This window comes from Danio rerio, chromosome 13, assembly GCF_052040795.2.
Source record: "Danio rerio strain M-AB ecotype USA chromosome 13, GRCz13ab, whole genome shotgun sequence".
Classification (NCBI taxonomy): domain Eukaryota; kingdom Metazoa; phylum Chordata; class Actinopteri; order Cypriniformes; family Danionidae; genus Danio; species Danio rerio.
In genome coordinates, this window is record NC_141033.1 from 40,925,426 (window position 1) to 40,945,886 (window position 20,461).

Consider the following 20,461-nt stretch of genomic DNA (forward strand, 5'->3'; position numbering starts at 1 on the left):
TTCACGGAGACAGAAGCATCACGTCGAAATCAAAGTTTTTTTCCTCATGAAAGCATAGATTGCATTCAATAAAGGGAAGTGGTCCTCACACAGATCACGACATTATAATCCATCCAGGCAATCGGATATGATTATATAAAAGACGGTATTTGTAAAACGTATGCGAATAAGAGTTGAATGGAAATCCCAACTGTGTCTGAGCAGACTGAGATATGTAGATGATTATTATGCGGTCAGACATGTAGATCACTGCAGAATTGCGACACGCTATTCTCGACTTATTGAATAAAATAAATCGTTTTACGGTGTGAAATGTCATTTTTTTGTTGGTGCGCTCTTAATGCCAGCCTTTTATCCTTTCATATGAGCGAGTCGCGGTTTAATTTTACGATCAAAGCTATTGGATGTCGATGATTTGTGTGTCCGACGCTGTCACTCATTTAAACACGGTAAAGATCATTCACTGTGTAATGATCACATTAAATGATCATTTAATGGCTAAATATTATGGTGTTTTATCCTGCCACAGCAGATGCCCAAAGTTATTACCCCCAATTTATTAAACACCACAAGGTGGCAATGTTTATCCGAAATGTGCTACATTCCCATGGAATGAATCATTTGAATCTCTGTAAAATCTAGATGGTAGTTTATGGTAGAAAATAAGCTGTGCAAAAGAACAATGTAGGTGAGTGTGTGATAAACAAAGACAAATCTCATCTTAGGCTAAAATTCTTTGACAAAGCATTATTATATATTCTGACAATAAACAGTGCATCCTCTGGTTCTCTTGCAGGCCAAATGACATAGGATGAAGGCTGTTCGTAATTTGTTGATTTATATATTTTCCACCTATCTCCTGGTTATGTTTGGATATACTGGTGCCCAAGATTTCTGGTGTTCCACGTTGGTGAAAGGAGTTATCTATGGATCCTACTCGATGAGTGAAATGTTTCCCAAGAACTTCACAAACTGCACTTGGACGTTGGAGAACCCAGATCCTACCAAATACAGCATCTACCTAAAACTTTACAAACGAGAAATTAGCTGTTCTGAATTCTCCTTGCTGGCTTACCAGTTCGACCACTTCTCCCACGAGAAGATCAACGAGCTGCTGAGGATCAACGAGTCCATTGTGCACCTGTGTGATGACGCCAAGAATATCAATGTGTTTTTGCATTACGACAAAAATTTTGTGCAGCTCCGGCGAGTGTTTCCTTACGACTACAACGGATTGGCGACGAAGAAGACAGAGGACGAGGAAAGGTCTGTGGTGGAGTTTGTGGTTTTAAACAAGGCGAGCCCGAGTCAGTTTGGATGTCAGGTGTTATGCACGTGGTTGGAAAACTGCTTGAAAGCAGAGAAAGCTGAATCGTGTGGAATAGTCTACGCTAAATGCACCTGCCCGCAACATTTAGGCGATGGGGAATCTGAGAGCGTGCTGATGCTCAGTAACGTGGTGTTGCCTTTAAATCCCCAAACCGAAGGATGCCTGACTCCTCAGGTGCGCACGGCGCAGGTGTGCAATCTGAGCGCAGAGGTGCGGCGCCCATCCAAGGAGGGTGAGTATGAACCAGACAGCTGCAGGCCTTTAATGCTGGAGTTCATTTCACAGCTTAATTATACTGTCTTTATGATGCCCCCTTGTATTCCTCCACCCTTCCACGTAGGAGAACACCAAAAAGAGCTCACCTGTGCTCTGCTACTGATGTCTTCTTTGTTTCGTTTTATAACATTTTCAGGGTTTACCAAAAACAAATGTTCTTTGTTGATGTGTTTTTTTTTTTTTGTTTTTTTTTGATGTTACGTCATTTAAGATGTGTGATAACCTGGATGGTGATTAATTGACTAATTCTTTTTAATTCTTTTTGTTTTTCGGGACGGGGTACTAAGGTGTTTCTATCACGTCATCTTATTTATATTTTATTATGTAGTAAAAAGCCAACATATTTTTTAGTCTCTTTGGAATTCCAAGAGGTTTCTAATGAAACCAAAGCCTGCTTTGTGAATTCAAAATGGAGATAAAACAATTCCCAAATACTCTCCGGAAAAGCTTTGGCGACAAATGTGCATTTGAATTTAGCACTTAGCGCTTTTATTAATATCACTCCTGCTGTTTCTGTGAATATTTCAAAATTCCCATCTCAAAGTGTTTCTCTATCAAGTAATAGTCACACACAGCCATCTTCGTGATTTAGGAAGATCATAAATGCACCGGCTTGTTTTTAAGCTGAACTTAGTTAAAGCTCCTGACACCGTACTTAGCCTATATTGGCCTAAACGTAATTGTTATGCTGCTGTCAGACTCCATCAATGACAGCCGCCTTGTCAGTCGTCCCTCTGCTGTCCAGCTTTGTCTCCTGCCACGGAAGCTGGCAGCAACAGATTGCAGCAAATGCCTTTGAAGGAATTTGCTTGCAATGAACATTTTGATACGGGGGGATGATGCATAATGGACTCTTAACGGGGTCGCAGACATTACAGCTAATTAGCATCTGTAACATTTCACAACTGGCACAAGATAGAGATCAACTGGAGGCAGGGATGACCCAGCATACTGTGAAAGGACAACAGCTCACAGAGATGGTTGGCCGAGAATGGATGCTGACTGTCTCGCTTCAGTTCCAGCACAGTGATTCAAAAATAATGAATAATGAGGTGGCGATAGAGACAGACAGAGAGAGAGAGAGAGAGGGAAGGAGTAACCGTCCTATGGCTTATTCCGGTTTTACTTGCTGAAAATAATAACCCCCTAGGGAGAAGGTGGCAGCTTTTCCGATCAAGCGGAACACGGTGCTTTGGAATTATCAAGGTTCAGTTGAGTTAAATAGGCCCCCAATTTCGTCTTCCATCCCCCTTTTCAAATGAGCTTTAAATTCCTTCCCAAACTATGTCATATTCCATTTATGACCTCGTAGCCGAGAGTGATTTCCATTTTCTAATGTTTTAAATATGAATCAAGCTTGAAATGAAGATTAAGCCATTGATTATTTTGTTCCCCGGTTATTATGTGAGCGTTTTATTATGGCACAGACTCTATAATTAATACCACTCCCTCTGTATCTATGAATTCTTAAACAGAACTCCCATCTCAAAGCATTTTTAGATCAACTTGTCATTATAAGCGCTGGAAATATAGCTTTAGCATTAAAAAGCAATGTTTCACTAACTTTAAGCTATCTGCATGTTTAGAGAAGCTTATGCGCACCAGCTCTTTTTTTTTTTCGAAGATTACACTGAAAGCTTCTATTTATAGAGTGAAGGCTTTAGTGGATTGCTATCACAGGTTTAAAAGTGCACAGAGCCCTGCTGTAGTGCCAGAATGAAGCTTCTGCCCTCCCGGATGAGCGTTCAGCAGCGTACGCCTTCAAATAGCCACACAAACACACACACAAGATCTGCACAGAGTGGGTCCAAAATAAATGGTTGTCTTTGATTTCCCTTACGCCTGGTTGTGTGCATGGTAACAAAGTGTGGCCTCTGAATAGGGCGATGAGAGGATCACTGAAAACTGGTTTTCTGGTTCATTGCACTGTGCAGCATGATATCCAGCAAAAACATGAGCTTGATTATACTTTATGATAACATTGGTGTTTGAAATGCTGCCTCGCCGAGGATGAAAGTAAAGTGTTTTGAAATGTAAAAACATATTAGACTTGCATAATGTATAATTATGATGCTGGTGCACATTAAATGCACTTGAGCAGGCATTAGCTGATTGCGGGAATATTGCTGGAACGGATTTGAGGTTTTGTTTCTGTATTAACATGTTAGGTTCGTTGACCATGGCATCAAACAACTGTTGAACATATCTAACTATTATTTCAATATAAAGATCTAGTCGTTTGTTTGAGAGTGTTACCAGAAAAGGCTTTGAGGTTTTGTTTCTGTATTAATATGTTAGGTTCGTTGACCATGGCGTCAATCTACTGTTGAATATAACTAACTATAATTTTAATAATAAGATGTAGTCGTTTGTTTGAGAAAGTAATCAGGAAAGTCTTTGCAGTTTTGTTTCTGTATTAACATGTTAGGCTCATTGACCATGGCGTCAATCAACTGTTAAATATAACTAACTATTATTTCAATATAAAGATCTAGTCGTTTGTTTGAGAGTGTTACCAGGAAAGGCTTTGAGGTTTTGTTTCTGTATTAATATGTTAGGTTCGTTGATCACGATGTCAAACAACTGTTGAATATAACTAACTATTATTTCAATATAAAGATCTGGTCGTTTATTTAAAAACGTAACCAGGAAAGGCTTTGAGGTTTTGTTTCGGTATTAACCAGTTAGGTTTGTTGACCATGGCGTCAATCAACTGTTGAATATAACTAACTGTAATTTTAATAATAAGATGTGGTCGTTTGTTTGAGAATGTAATCAGGAAAGTCTTTGCCGTTTTGTTTCTGTATTAACATGTTAGGTTGGTTGACCATGGCGCCAATCAACTGTTAAATATAATTAACTATAATTTCAATATAAAGATCTAGTTGTTTATTTAAAAATGTAACCAGGAAAGGCTTTGAGGTTTTGTTTCTGTATTAACATGTTAGGTTGGTTGACCATGGCGCCAATCAACCGTTAAATATAATTAACTATAATTTCAATATAAAGATCTAGTTGTTTATTTAAAAATGTAACCAGGAAAGGCTTTGAGGTTTTGTTTCTGTATTAATATGTTGGGTTCATTGATCATGATGTCAAACAACTGTTGAATATCACTATTATTTCAATATAAAGATCTAGTCATTTGTTTGAGAGTGTAACCAGCAAAGGCTTTGAGGTTTTTTTTCTGTATTAACCAGTTAGGTTCGTTGACCATGGCGTCAATCAACTGTTGAATATAACTAACTATAATTTTAATCAGGAAAGGCTTTGCAGTTTTGTTTCTGTATATGTAAGGTTTGTTGACCATGGCGTCAATCAACTGTTGAATATAACTATTATTTCAATATAGAGATCTAGTCGTTTGTTTAAAAATGTAACCAGAAAAGGCTTTGAGGTTTTGTTTCTGTATTAACCCGTTAGATTCGATGACCATAGTGTCAAACAACTGTTGAATATAGCCAACTATAATTTTAATAATAAGATGTAGTCGTTTGTTTGACAATATAACCAGGAAAGGCTTTGGAGTTTTGTTTCTGTATTAACATGTTCGGTTCGTTGACCATGGCATCAAACAACTGTTAAATATAACGATATTTTCAGTAAAAAGATCTAGTCATTTGTTTGAGAATGTAACCAGGGAAGGCTTTGAGGTTTTGTTTCTGTATTAACATCTTAGGTTTATGACCATGACATCAAACAACTGTTGATTAAATTTAACTATGATTTCAATAGAAAGATCTAGTTGTTTGTTTGAGAATGTAACCAGCAAAGGCTTTGAGGTTTTGTTTCTGTATTAACATGTTAGGTTCGTTGACCTTGGCGTCAAACAACTGTTTAATATAATTACCTATAATTTCAAAAAAAGATCTGGTCGTTTGTTTGAGAATGTAAGCAGGAAATACTTTGAGGTTTTGTTTCTGTATGTTAGGTTCTTTAACCATGGTGTCAAACAACTGTTGAAATATAACAAACTATAATTTCAATGAAATGATTTGCTCATTTGTTTGAGAATGTAACCAGGAAAGGCTTTTATATACTTGGTTAGAATGTTTGAAACTTTGCAGCGGGAACCAATGTGGCATTTTTTGACAGTGGTTTGATGAGAATGTCACCCACACATAAACAGCGGTGAAATCCATCTCATCAGCTTTCATCCATTCAAACTAGTGATTTCTGTAGAAATGTCAACCTTGGCCATGAAGCAGCGGTTGGGAAAATGGGATGCCAAGGCTAGTTTTGCACTGCAAGGTAGTCTATAAAATAGGCTGCCACAATTTATTCACAGCTCCAGCATTCAAGTTGATATGACATGGTGTCTGATGTGACACAAAGGACTTGGAAGTGAAAAAAAAAAAAAACACACATTAAATGGCTTTTGGCTAAGATATGATGAAATGTTGACCATTCTAAAAAAATTGCCACTATATCTGAATTGACTGTTCTTTTTTATATGACCGATTTCAATTTTTGTTCAAAATAACATATCTATTCCCTGCTCTGCCATTGTTTACACATGATGTTAGGATTTATTTCCATTGGACAACTGGACAACTCTAAATAATAGTGTAATTGTGGTCTAAAACATTTTGAGCTTGTCCTCTTTAGTTAATTTCCTGAGATTTCATAGCGTAAATAGTCAGTTAATCATTCAAACAGCCACAAAATACAATCTAGCTACTGACTTAAAGGGGTGGTTTGCCCCAAAATGAAAATGCTGTCATCATTTACTCTCCTTCCACTTGTTTCAGCATAGATAATAGTTACATCGCAGGATTTATGCAATGGTGAGTTTGTATTATAATTTATCAATTACATGTGTTTTTGATGCCTGTGGTAGTATAATGATTTTAAAAGCATTCCAGTGTAAGATATTGTACCATTTGTGACCTTAACTATGAATAATTTTATTGAATAGTTTAGATTGTATCATTCAAGTTACTGTACATAAACACTGTTTGGCTCTGGAAACGATAAAACACTTTATTTGAATTATATCTTTTTTTCTTGATTGTGTTTATAGATTATTATGCTTGAAAATACAGAAATGCACTGCAAAATGCACAGAACACAACGAAAATGTGTCTAGGGACCCCAAAAAGTTTATAAATAGTTTATTATATTTTATGACGATGCAAATAGTAAACATTAATTCAGCAATCCCTGACTAAATATGTGCATGAAAATACTCTCAACACATGCAAATGCAGAAATACACTGCAAATGGCACAGACAACACAGAAAACTTGTTGAGGGACCCCAACATTTTTAAAGATTGTCTATTACATTTTATGGAGATACACTTCCACTGCAGAATTAACAGAAACGATCTAACGTTATAAATTCTTTCCAAATAGTAATATCAAGTCATCTGGTTAAACTGTATTCATATTGCATCATATGTATAAAAAATTGTAATGTTACATTTTTCCAATATCGTCCCGCCCTAGAGTGAACTATCCATTTCAAGACTGAGTTTGATGATGGATGTCCAATTGAAACTGAATAATGAGTAGGGGGCGGGATTTTATTTTTGCACCACTCCCCTCATTATTCACTTCCAGCAAACTAATGATTAGAGGGCGTGACTAAACATATCTCACCAAAGCCGTCAAGGAAGCGAATGATTAGATTTTGATTAATGATTGCCAAGTCCATTTTTTTCAGTGGATTACCTTTCTCAGATGAATTGGTCACCAGCAAAATAAACATTGTCAATGAAATGAAGCTTATGCTATCCCTGCAGACATACAACATCATAAGACGTTAATATTAGGCTAGATTTAGGTCACCAGCATCTAAAGACAATCCTATTTCAATAATGATTGGAAATGACGTTGATATTTGGTTGATTTTAGGGTGTGTTGGAAAGTGACCAAAATCCAACGTCGAGCCAACATCTGAAACCAACGTCATATTGACATCAAATACTGATATTTATTTGTCAGGTATGGCAACCAAAATCCAGTGTCAGATAGGCGTCATAGTAGTAACATCCACGCAACGTCAAGCTGTAACATCATTAGATGATGATATTTGGTTGTTTTTAGGCTGCGTTGGGTAGTAACCAAAATGCAACATCTGTCCGACGCTGAACATTGACGTCGGTCTGACTTTGGGTTTTTACATCAACTCAGTTTTGACTTCCAAACAAGATGTAAAATCCCACAACTTTGGGATACAATGTCATGTTGACGTCCTGTGCCTGCTAGGATATGTTGTAAGAAAGTGCACCAAAACAAAGTTCCTACTTCCATACTTTGGATTACATTCACAATAGTAGTTTCCTAGTAGTGCCATGCACATCCTTTCAATAGCTTGCTTTCCCGTCTCACTCATACGTGTAACAAGGGTTTGTTTATTTGGCATAGTACTCATGTATCCCACTAAACGCTTCCATGAAAGGGATGCAGAGCCTGAAATAAGAGTGAAGGGTTTTGAAGAAATGTGAACACAAGTGGCCATGAGAGGCCCATTTGAACACTTTAATACCAGGTGGAAACTGTAATTCACTTCAAAATACCACTTGAGAAGAGATCATTAAAAATATTGAGTGGAAACAATCTCCGATAAGGTTTACTGTAGGAATGGGAGGACAGGACAACCAGTAGCTCACATGAGATCGTCCAATAGCAACAGACAACAATCCAGGAAAGTCCCACCCAATAGTTTAAGTCACTAACTTTAAGTCATTTAATGCAGTGTTTCTCAACCACGTTTCTGGAGGACTACCAACACCGCTTGTTTTGGATGTCTCCTTTGTGTGTCGCACCCATACAGGTCTATCAGTCTCTGCTAATGAGCTGATGATTTGAATCAGATGTGTTTGGTTAAGGAGACATGGAAAATGTCCTCCAGGAACATGGTTGAGAAACACTGATTTAATACATTCATTAATTCATTCATTCATTTTTTTTTTCGGCTTAGTCCCTTTATCAAGCCAGGGTCGCCACAGCGGAGTGAACTGTCAACTTATCCAGCACGTTTTTACGCAGCGAATGCCCTTCCAGCCACAACCTATCTCTGGGAAACAACCATAAACACTGATTCACATTCATACACTACGGACAATTTCGCCTACGCAATTCACCTGTACCACATGTCTTTGGACTGTGGGGGAAACCGGATCACCCGGAGGAAACCCATGGACAAACTACAAACTCCACACAGAAACGCCAACTGACCCAGCAGAGGCTCGAACCAGTGACCTTCTTCCTTTGAGGCGACAGCACTACCTACTGCGCCCCTGCATCGCCTGATTTAATACATCCATTTCAAATTTCTTTCCACTCACAAGTGCTTTATATTCTTGATGTGCCCAGCCACCTTATATTATACATGAAGCTATTTCAAAGCCACACTGCCATGTTATGAATGATCATTTCAGCTATGGTCCCCACAGGGCTCCCTGTTTTGTATGGTGGCCATATATGGGCCATGCGGGTAACTCCTCATTCTTATTATCAGCATTTCTACTCTTTATCTGTGCATCATCCCCTCTCCAGGCACAGTGACACTTGATGTGATGGCTCAAAGTCAGCCGCTCTGAATTGTGTCTCCTAAATTAGTCTCAAATGAAGCCCTGCTGGAGAAGATGAGCAACATCTCGGGGCGGTTTCTCATTACTCTTTGTCTTTCTCTCTTCACCACTGGTCTGCCCTCGGACAGCAGTGGCCGTTTGCTCTTTTTTTTTTTTTTTTTTTTTTTTTGCTTGTCCATTTTTGGAGAAGAAAACTTGCCTGGCTGCACTGCAGGGTCTGAAGCCCTTGCACTCAGATCTGTGGGGGAAACTGAACTGTCACTTTGTGCAAATGACCCTTGTCAGGCCCAGGGCTTCGGAGCGTGTTGCGGGAAAGGGGAAATTTGGCTGATGCTAATGAAGTGCACGTCCACAGTGTGTCAGTTTGTGCTGAGTCATGCCCATGTGATGATAATATACACCCACCGGAATTCCAAATGTCAGATTTCAGAGTATTGTGAATGGTTACAAATGAGAACGAGGAGTGATGATTTATTTAGCACGCTCTGACCTCTGAGTGTTGGGTGGATTGCATCATTGCGCTGATGAATTATTGGTCGCTTTCTTATTGTTGCATTTAAAGAAAGTGTTTCGAACCCTTTGGGCTACGGTGCTTGTTCATTGGTAGTTTAGAAGAGCGAGAGGCCTTTTATTGATGCTAGGGGCCATGAGAAGGCTTTGCATCTCTGCTGCATAGTGCAGCTCTTTATTCACTTTGGATCAGTAGTCACAGCGCATCATGTTCATCGCCATTGTTCCCTCAACTTGGAGGCCTTGAATTCATTTCTTCAGGGGAGGATGTGTGTTGTTTTCTTTTCTTTCATTTTTGTCAAATGCTATATTTGGGAATTGATTTTGCTGAATATGTCTGAATATGTTGAACATTTGACAGCATCGGTAGCACTAAGTTCTACAAATAGTTGAATCAACACTTGATTTGGTAATGCTGCTATTATTGCTAGTATTTAATATTAATATTATATTATTCATTTAATATGAATTAAAAATTCACATTTTATTAATCAATACAATTTTAGCAAATTTTGGCTTCAGGAATGCAAATTTGACACTAACAGTGTTGCAGAAGAGTGATTTGCGATCTATATGGACATTTACTTTCATTCATTAATACAAACAGTACCATCTGTTAAGACCAGCAGGGGACGCTCAACCTAATGACCCAGGATAATGATGGGGACTCTATACTGCTCATTGAGCGCTGTCTTTCGAATAAGACATTAAACCATGGTCCAGACTCTTTGTGGTCATTAAAAAACTCAGGATGTTCTTCGAAAAAGTATAGGGGTATGAAAATGGCCAAATTTGCCCACGGGCCTCTGTCCATCATGACAGCCTTACCATCCTTATATAATAATCGGCCTCATCACTCTGACTGTTTCTCAATTGCAAAAATGCAGAGAATGGATTTGCGTTCTTGTGAAGACCGGTCGTGCCAGGTTACCTCGGAAGAACGTACTCGGGAGATTGTAAGAACAGAGAACGCATCCTGCGAGAAATGAGATGCTGCGTTCTTCCCTGGTTTAAAACTGTATGTACATGGTACAACATTTTTTTCCCCTTATATATAATATATATTCCCCTATTTATTTATATATATATATATATATATATATATATATATATATATATATATATATATATATATATATATATACTATGCACAAAAACATAAATATGAATTGCACAATACAAATAAATCTATTTTAACTTTTTTTTTTTTTTTTTTAAATGTAGCATATGCCCCTCCAGCCACAACCTATCTCTGGGAAACCATTTGTACCTCATAATAACCACAATTATTACACAGTTATCTGCTATACGTGATTCTTATTTGTGAATCACAATATTTCAAGATATGTTATTGCTCAATAACATTTATTTAAGCAATTTGGACTGTTTGTTAAAAATATATTGAGAGTTTGGCACCATCTTGCGCCTGAATAATAGTATTAATAAGTAGGTTAGTATGTGGCATTACATTGTTTTTGTAATTGTTTTTGCATATGTTTACTTAAAGAGAGAGTAAATTATTGTTACAACGAAGGTCAGTGTTTTGACTAATTGTTTAATTTTAACAGTAGCCATGTAGTAATTGGGATAATGCACATTCAGCTGGTTGTTTAAAGCCTTAAATAAAGCTTTTAATTATAGAACAGCACTTCTATTCACATTGAGCTGTTGATACGTCTGTCAGGCTTTTTTGCAAGAATATCTAGCTGGATGTACATCAGTTTATTATGAATAACAACCTCAATACTATAATTGAAAGTTATCTAACTTATCTAAAGTTATATAAAAGTTATATACACTTATGGTATTTATTCTAATTACAAAAGTACGACTAATAGCATTTCACTAATAACAACGACAACAACAACAAATGATTCCCATTGGTTTCCGTTAATGTTACTACAGTGTAACCATGGTAAAAGTTGTTGATTTATGGAATGTAAAGACTTCTAACATGATAATTTTTGCCGTTTTTAACAGTTTAACAGTTTTCCTTTTCAGTGTTGTTGAGAATGACTGTTTCATATGGCTTTAGTTTGATTTGTGGTTTATATCATAGAGCTCTGTACTTAAAGGTTAAACGTCTGAAGGTTTCTCAGTGGTCATGGTCCGATAGTCAGTGGTCAGTGGTCAATGGTCAGAAATATCATCACCTTAGAATTATTAGGTTCTATCTGACATTTTTGGCAAAATTGAGTTGACATATTTTTATTAAATGACAACTTTTTTTATAAGTTGTTTACATTTTAAGACTTTTTAAAAAACAAATGCTACACACTTACTGTTTGCTATGGAATGCAAAACTTTGAAGCTCAATATCTCAACATCATTCTGAATGCAGATAGAGCCTTATAATTCCAAGGTGACGATATGATAAACTATTTCCATGTTCCATGTATTAACTGCATCAGTAGAACTTTCAATGGATCAAGATTTCACTGATATTGAAGTTAAGGTGTGTAAGAAATTAGTCCTATGTATAAAAGCAGGAGAAAAGGAAATCTGACAAATGTGCTGAATTAAGACATTTTAATAATGTTTGTATGTGTGCTAGCCATACTGTATTACAGTATATGCAGAACTATTCACTATTTAAATTATTACAAAAAATAATGCAAATAAAAATGCAAATAAATCCAAAGAATAGTTTTGCTTGGTAGCAGCCTGGCCTTACAACAACCTTATTTATCATTTTTAATAATATTTATATTTTTGCTATCATTGATGGTTGCGAAAATTGGGTGTATATCAGGGTGTAGTACGAGAATCCCTGAAAAGTAAATGGGATTAGTGATATCAGCTAAAAAGGAATGTTGTTTCAGAGACAAGTTATTACATTGTTTTATGAGATTATGGAGGCACCGGGAGTGTGCATTTAAATAGTAAATAGGAAGCTTTTGATTTATATACCGACTTCAAGATTAAGACTGTGATATATAGATTTAGCGTACATCCATGAAAATTGCCTTTACCAATAGGATGCAAAAACCTCTGCGGTGCATGGATTATTGTGAAGCTCATATCAATCAAATTCACATAAGTAAAACTACTTCCAAAGCCTTTTATAATGATGCCCGTGTTCGTTTTTGCAAAGCCAGCACGGGGGAAAAAATAAAATAATAGGCGCTGCTAACCCTCTAGTGTGTTCAACCTTTAAATGTGATGAATTTGTGCAATTTCTGGGTATCACAGGTATGTGGCATCAGACAATGGCTTCAACAAAATCATATGAAACTGTTTTATTCATAGATAGAACTGTGCTTGGGGGAGGACACCAGAAAAATATTTTTAATGTACAGAGATGTACTTTAATGGGAATCAAGTGTCTCACTGGTATTTTTTTTTTCGTACTATATACATTTTTAGATATACCTGTGCACTATACAGGTGTTACAATAATAATAATAATAATAATAATAATAATAATAATAATAATAAAGAATTATATTTATATGTATATATTTACATGACAAATAGATATGTAAACATACACAATTATGAATATTAAATGCAATGTTTTACATTCACTGTACACAAAAATTGGGAGGCACATAACTATATCATGTTGTCTCAACACAAATCGATTAAGTCAACTTGATTGATTTTATAAATTTAAGTAGATTAAACATAAACCGTTGAGTTGTCCCAACACAACACATTTAAGATTTGTTTATTTAGCTCATTTTAAGCATACAGTTTGAACAAGCATCAAACATATTTTTTTACCTGTTTTTTTTGTTTTATTGTAGTTTTTAATAAATGCTTTAAATTATTATTATGTTGTTTAGAATATTAAATAAATTTTTTCAGTAATATATATATATATATATATATATATATATATATATATATATATATAATAAAATGAACATTTTACTCAAGATACATACCTATTAATGTCAGATATGGAATCAATAATTTTTTTTTTTTTGGTTTTGTTTTTTTGTTAATGACAGCGTCAAGCATTTGTATTTCCGTATGTTTGTATTTACATGTATTATTCAAATGTTTAAATATGTTGGTCAGTTTTCTTTATTCAGTACATTTGTGTAATGCTGTGTTCGCACCAGACGTGGCGATTCACGCATTCAGCATATCAAACATGCAAAACGTTCAACCGTGCCACTTCATTTGCGCCAAATCATGTCATTTGTGCCACCAGGTGTGTATTTGACTTACATGAAAATCACTCATGTTTGACGCTTCATCCGACAGTTTAAGTTATGATTTTATGTTTTGTATTTTTTAAAAAAGAAATCAAACTAAATTAAATCAAAGGTTAAAAAAACATATTCGGTATACATGTCTGTTCATATCTTTTCATTTGTATGATGTTTTCATAGGTAGATGTGGGGGTGTCGTGAATGAAAATAAGGTGGTGGAGGAGTTGTTGCGGAGGTCACCCTCACTATTCTGCTGCCCTAGGCAGCCTCTATGGATGCGCTGGCCCTGATTGTAACTTATTAAACTAAGTTACTCATGGTCAAACTTAATTAGTTAAGCAAGTAGTTTTAAATCAGTTAAAAAAAAGTTCAATAGACTCATAAGGTTAATTTAATTCAGCCTAAAAATTTAAGGCAAACAGGATTTTTTTTACAGTGAAACCTCCTTGGAAGTTTCTAGTGTACATAGAAAGACCTTATTTAGCTGGTTAAGATGTGTTTAATTAGGGCTGGAACTAAAATATGCAGGACACCGGCCCTCCAGGACACCCATGGTCTACAATATATATGGAAATGTTACTAGTTAAAAACCTTTATTGATTAATAAGATCATACACTACAAAAAAATGCAGCATTCACAAAATTCCTTCAGGTTTTTCCAACACAAATCGATTAAGTTGTTTTCACAAAGTTAAGTGGATTGAACATAAAAAAATTAAGCAAAAAAAAACTTGTGTTATCTCAGTTTACTAGATCTTATAGTCTTCTTTCTTTCTTTCTTTCTTTCTTTCTTTCTTTCTTTCTTTCTTTCTTTCTTTCTTTCTTTCTTTCTTTCTTTCTTTCTTTCTTTCTTTCTTTCTTTCTTTCTTTCTTTCAGGCAGTCATGCAGTAGTCTATGAATGCAGTTTTAACAGATTGAATAAAAAAGGGAAATCAAATATAAACTAATGGCCCTTAAACAGTTCTGTACACTTTCAAACATCAATAGCACATCTAACTGTTCCAGAATATTTGACTTTTTTTTTTTTTAACCAAAGAATTGCTTCCAGGTATGCAACTGACATCTTTTTTTCAAACAATAAAACGCTCCATATATTGCCAGATTGCTGTATGCTAGCAAAAATGAACTCTCCTGCGTATTTTTCTGTAGAGCTGGATAGCCATAAACGGGTGGATATTGAATAATGCCGAAGTGCTTTCCTCTGTTGAAAAACATGAAGCAAAAAGTTGCCGTGAGCAAAAACGGTTTTGTAATTATTTGCGTCGTTCATTTCACTGCGTTTATAAAGTCAAATCAGGTGGATAGCTGTAATTGATCACGTGGACAAACAAGAAATCCCAAGACTCCACTCGTGAACTAAAATGTTTTGTTTATATAAATAAGTGAGCACAGAAATTCGCATTTGCATATTCAGTACGCTGGGAGGCCGGTTTGGCCTGTATAACGCGCTTCAGATTAATTATGTGATTTGAGAATATTGAAAATATATATTTTTTCTGTATAGCCGCAGACAGATCGAAAGGTTTTCATTATTATAACTTGCATCTTCTCTTTCATCCCCGTTTTTAATTAATATTGATTGGCATGGAGTAATATTTATGCAAATGGCCTGATTTGCATTTCCCACATCGTTTCGTTCTCATTTATGCCATCTTTTTCGGGTAGGCTTGAATCCTTTTTCCCTGCCAGTTAGATTCATCCCCACAAATGTTTGGCAAGAGCATAGTTGCTTCGTTTTCCTGGGAGGTCCATGACTGCCGAATGACCATATGGTCCTGTTACTAGCATCATCATCAAAATGATGTTGCATATGAAAACTGATGGCTTCTGATTGGAGGATTACACTTTGAAAGGGTCATCCAATCAGACTTCAGGCACAGTGACTGGGGCATCAGAATTCTGAGAACTGCGAGTGAGAAGAACTGTCGGGCTGTTTTGATTGAGTAAGCGAAATCTTAACTAGGGTTTGCACTACATGTTTTGGTATTTCAGACATAACTTTCCAAGAGCATTTGTACGTCTTGTAGTATCTGAAATAAATATTTGGGATTTGCTGATTATTTGAGAGGAGTTCAGATCAGATTTTCTCTCCCTGGTTTTAGGAAGATTATGTGGGTCATCAAAACATTAATATAGGGTTATTGTTAGCTTGTGAATCTGCAATGATTTGTATCTTTCAGGATTATTTTTCTAGTGAAAATTGCTTTGTGTAAAAAGGTTTATCTATATAACAGGGTATTTTTATGGTAGTTAAAAATGGAAATTAAATAAACATTGAGGATGTTATATAATACAATGTGAGATTTATATTAAACAAATATTATATTATGTTATGTTTATTATATTATATTATATTATATTATATTATATTATATTATATTATATTATATTATATTATATTATATTATATTATATTATATTATATTACATTATATTATATTATATTATATCATATTATATTATATTATATTATATTTATTATATTATATTATATTATATTATATTATATCATATTATATTATATTTATTATATTATATTATATTATATTATATTATATTATATTATATTATATTATATTATATTAATTTTATTATGTTTATTATTATATTATATTATATTATATTATATTATATTATATTATATTATATTATATTATATTATATTATATTATATTATAATTATTTTTTATCTGCAATGTCAGTTCAGTTTATCATCCCATAGGATGTTTGACTGGGAAAAATATTGTTATAAATACTAGCAACCACATTGAGTTTATGTGAAGTTTAACATTAAAAGAGAGAACATTTTACATTTGCTTTGTTTTTATGGCCCGTGACTGCCTGATTAAAACCATGTATATGAAGTTAAAATATTAATAGTTTCATCAAACATTAATTGTATTTAACTTTTTATACAATGAAGACATTAATAAGGTTTCATTCCGATATGGTTGATGTAGTATGCTTTCGTTTAATTCACATTTTAGTAATATTTCACAATCTGCCTATGTTCACTTACGTAACATTGCAAGACTTCGCCCTTCACTATCCCAACAAAATACTGAAGTTCTTGTTCATGCTCTGGTTACATCAAGGATTGATTATTGCAATTCCCTCCTATCTGGTATCCCTCTTAACCAACTTCAAAAATTACAGTTAATCACAAACTCAGCAGCTAGGGTAGTCACCCGCTCGCGTGTTTCTGAACACATACTCTATCTTTAATTCTACTTTACTTACATTGGCTTCCTGTTCTTTATCGTGTACAATATAAAATTCTTCCATTAACTTACATAGCTCTTCACAACCTGGCACCCGATTACCTCTCTGATCTTCTTCACTGGTACATTCCTTGGCACTCACTGAGATCTTCTGTGGCTGAACTGTTATCAGTTCCTAATTTTAATAAGAAGTCATTTAGTAGCAGGGTTTTTAGCTGCATAGCATAACAGTTAAGGAGTTCCCTGCCGTTAGATATTCGTCAGGTGGACTCTATTTCCAATTTCAAATCCCAGTTAAAAAAAGAATTTCTTTTAATGGTTTTCTGGATTCATTTTATGTTCATTATTCTTCTGTCTTGTATTTTATGATGTGCCTGTGACAAGGCATGGGCCGGTATAAGATTCTGACAGTATGAGAACCTTGGATAAAAATATTACAGTTTCACTGTACCACGGTATTGTGATTACTGCTCTAAAATATGTTCTTATGTACAATATGTACAAAACCTTTTTCCCCCTTTGAACACAATATATATTATTTTGGGAAACATTTAAAATATTTAGGAACAGTTAACATGTCAAGCTAAATAATTCAAATGAATTATTGACTTGTGCAGTCTTCATTTGTTTCAAAAACACAGATTTCTTTACTATTTAAACAGCATTTTTAGATATCTTATCTTTTATTTATTTATTTGTTTGTTTATTTATTTATTTATTCTGTTTCTAAATATTGTTAGACTCTCCAGAAAACACTGTTTCTTTAAGTAGATGCGTAACTGATTTTCAAAATCAGTTTGTTCAAGTCATGTGGTGAAATTATATACATATCACAATATACAGTTGAAGTCAGAATTGTTAGCTCCACTGTATATTTTTCCCCAGTTTCTGTTTAACAGGAATACGATTTTGTTTTCAACCTCTTATGTTCCTTTATGTATTAATTCTTCTCTTTTTTATTTTTGGGAAGTGTTCTGTGTATTTATTCTCTCTGCAGGAAGCAGCTACTTGCTCCTTTCTTTGGTCCTTCCCATGCTCCAATTAATACCACACCCTGCCACACTCCTGGCTGCCTATAAATTATTTTTGAAATTCATTTCTAGACATACTAGTTTTAATAACTAATTTCGGTAGCACTTTAGTTTAGGTCAAAAATCAAACTAATAACTTCTGGCTTTTTACCTGCCTAAGTTATCAACTGTTCATCAGTAGTTATAAAGTATGATCTTATTCTGCATCCCTAATCCTACCTAAAGCCTAAACTCAACTTCTACCTTACTTACTATTGTTAAACAGGTAATTAGTAGTTTATTAAGTGTTAGTTAACGGTTAGCTAACTCGTGTTAGTTAACGGTTTGCTAATAAAGTGAAATGTGACCTAAACTAAAGTGTTACCCTAATTTCTAATAACTGATGGTAACACTTTATAATAATAGTCCATTAGTTAATGTATTTACTAACATGAACAAACTATTAGTAATACCTTTATTACAGTATTGTGTTTGTTTGTTAACATAGTTATTTTTATTTGAGTTAAATAGCATTAGTTCATGTTAACTCCTAGTGCACTAACTAATATTAATGAATGAATTTGGATTTTAATTATGCATTAGTACATGTTAAACTATGATTAATAAATGGTTCACACAATTAGATATTCAGTTCATGTTAGTAAATACATGAACTAATAATAAATAATAAATGGACCGTTATTTTAAAGTGTAACCTAACTGATTTCTTTTATCTTGGCCATAATGATCGTACATAATATTGCACTAGATATTTTAATTAGGTTAACTAGGCAAGTTAGGGTTATTATATAAATCATGGTATAACAATGGTTTGTTCTGTAGACAAAAATAATGCTTGAAGGGGGCTAAAAATATTAACCTTAAAATAATTTCTAAAAATTTAAAACGTCTAGCCAAAATATAACAAATAAGATTTTCTCTAGAAGAAAAAAATATTATCAGAAATATAGTAAAATATTTCTTGCTTTGTTAAACATAATTTGGGAAATATTTAAAAAAGAAAATCACAGGGAGGCTAATAAATTTGACTTCAACTGTATATCACAGAAAAACAAAACATTGCAAATGTCATTTTCTCCTATATCGTGCAACCCTAGTCTGTATAACTACTTTAACAACTCATTAAATTAGAAAAAAAATGCAAAGCAGAAGCAGACTTTTGGCCCGGTGTATGTGTGATAACTGTATAGTGAGTGAAATTGCTATTAACTGCTAATTTTCACATCAATAGTCAGTCAGAATGGCTCTCCGCGGAGTCTTTGTGAGTCTTTCTCCTGTGACGCATTAGGCTGAAATGTTTTAAAACCCTCATTGATTCATTATGCTTTGGTCTGACCCTGTTCAGGGGCCATTCTGACCTACCGTTTGTCACTGTCTGCTTAGAGAGGAATGCAGATAACAACCAGCCCTGAACCTGCAGAAATAAACATGGCATAATTGTGCTTAATTAAAAGTATTCCCTGACTGGATCCTGAGGTCATATCCTTTGTGTCTTGCCATATCTTTGTGTCATTACAGCACTGGGTCATTTTGAAACTGCTAGTGAAACTAAAAAGATTTGAATAGTTCTTTTGTGTGAAAAATGGCATTGGTTAGTTTCCTGACATGTGATGTTCGCTTGAAAGAATAAAGCAGCGGTCAATAATTGACTATGAGTTGTTTTAGCTTAGTTTTAGACTTTTTTTTTTTGTCGTTCTCAGCACGGCAGAAATTACGCTGGCATTATTAAAGGCCAATTATAAATCCCCTATTAATATTCATTTACCTCTATTTATCTGAAACAGAAATAATGAGCACGTCCTCCATTTCGCATTACTGGGGATTTTTGTTCTTTGCCATTTCTCGGGAGGCCGTGCTGCATCTATTTGGCACAGTTTTGCGGGCAAGTAATTTTGAGCTGAGATTTGTCTTCGTGGCTAACAATAACCTGCTCAAGGCATCGATTCTTTTTTTGCACTATTAAAGTATGATCCAGTGCAAGGTTATTTAGCTGATCAAAAAAAAAAAGTAGTCGGTCGCTCAAGCCAGTCCAACATGCGTTTGATTCAGATTTGATTTGAACGGCTTACAATAAGTCGTTGTCGAGTGTGAAATGAGCTGAACTGATTTGTCTGGACAGTGGATGGGTTTGAGCCTTTAGCTGGATAATTCATGCCTGCTTCAGACACTTTGTAATGATAATAGTGACATCCGCCGGGTGCAGATATCATTCTGGAGGAAAGTTTTTTTTTTTGTCATGCACTCAGAAAATATCTTGAACAAGAGGATTTGTGGAATGCGGCCACGCTTCCTGCTTCAAGTTTAAGACATTTTTCTCTGTAGAAAGATGATTACTTGCATTGTTTTTCTCCCTTCAAAAAAATAAAATAAAATCTGTGTGTGTGTGTGT

General features: G+C 34.8%; 1 protein-coding gene across 21 annotated transcripts in view; it reads left to right on the plus strand.

The window, feature by feature from the left end:
- The window catches only part of adgrb3 (adhesion G protein-coupled receptor B3), a 397,331-nt gene that overhangs the window by 70,348 nt on the left and 306,522 nt on the right, over positions 1–20,461 (plus strand). For all 21 annotated transcript variants that reach the window (XM_087279664.1, XM_087279661.1, XM_087279662.1 and 18 more), the window contains one exon: positions 797–1,562. In XM_087279664.1, coding sequence (XP_087135790.1) covers positions 812–1,562 — 751 coding nt within the window. In that variant the 5' untranslated portion in view covers positions 797–811. The remainder of the gene's footprint in view (positions 1–796; positions 1,563–20,461) is intronic.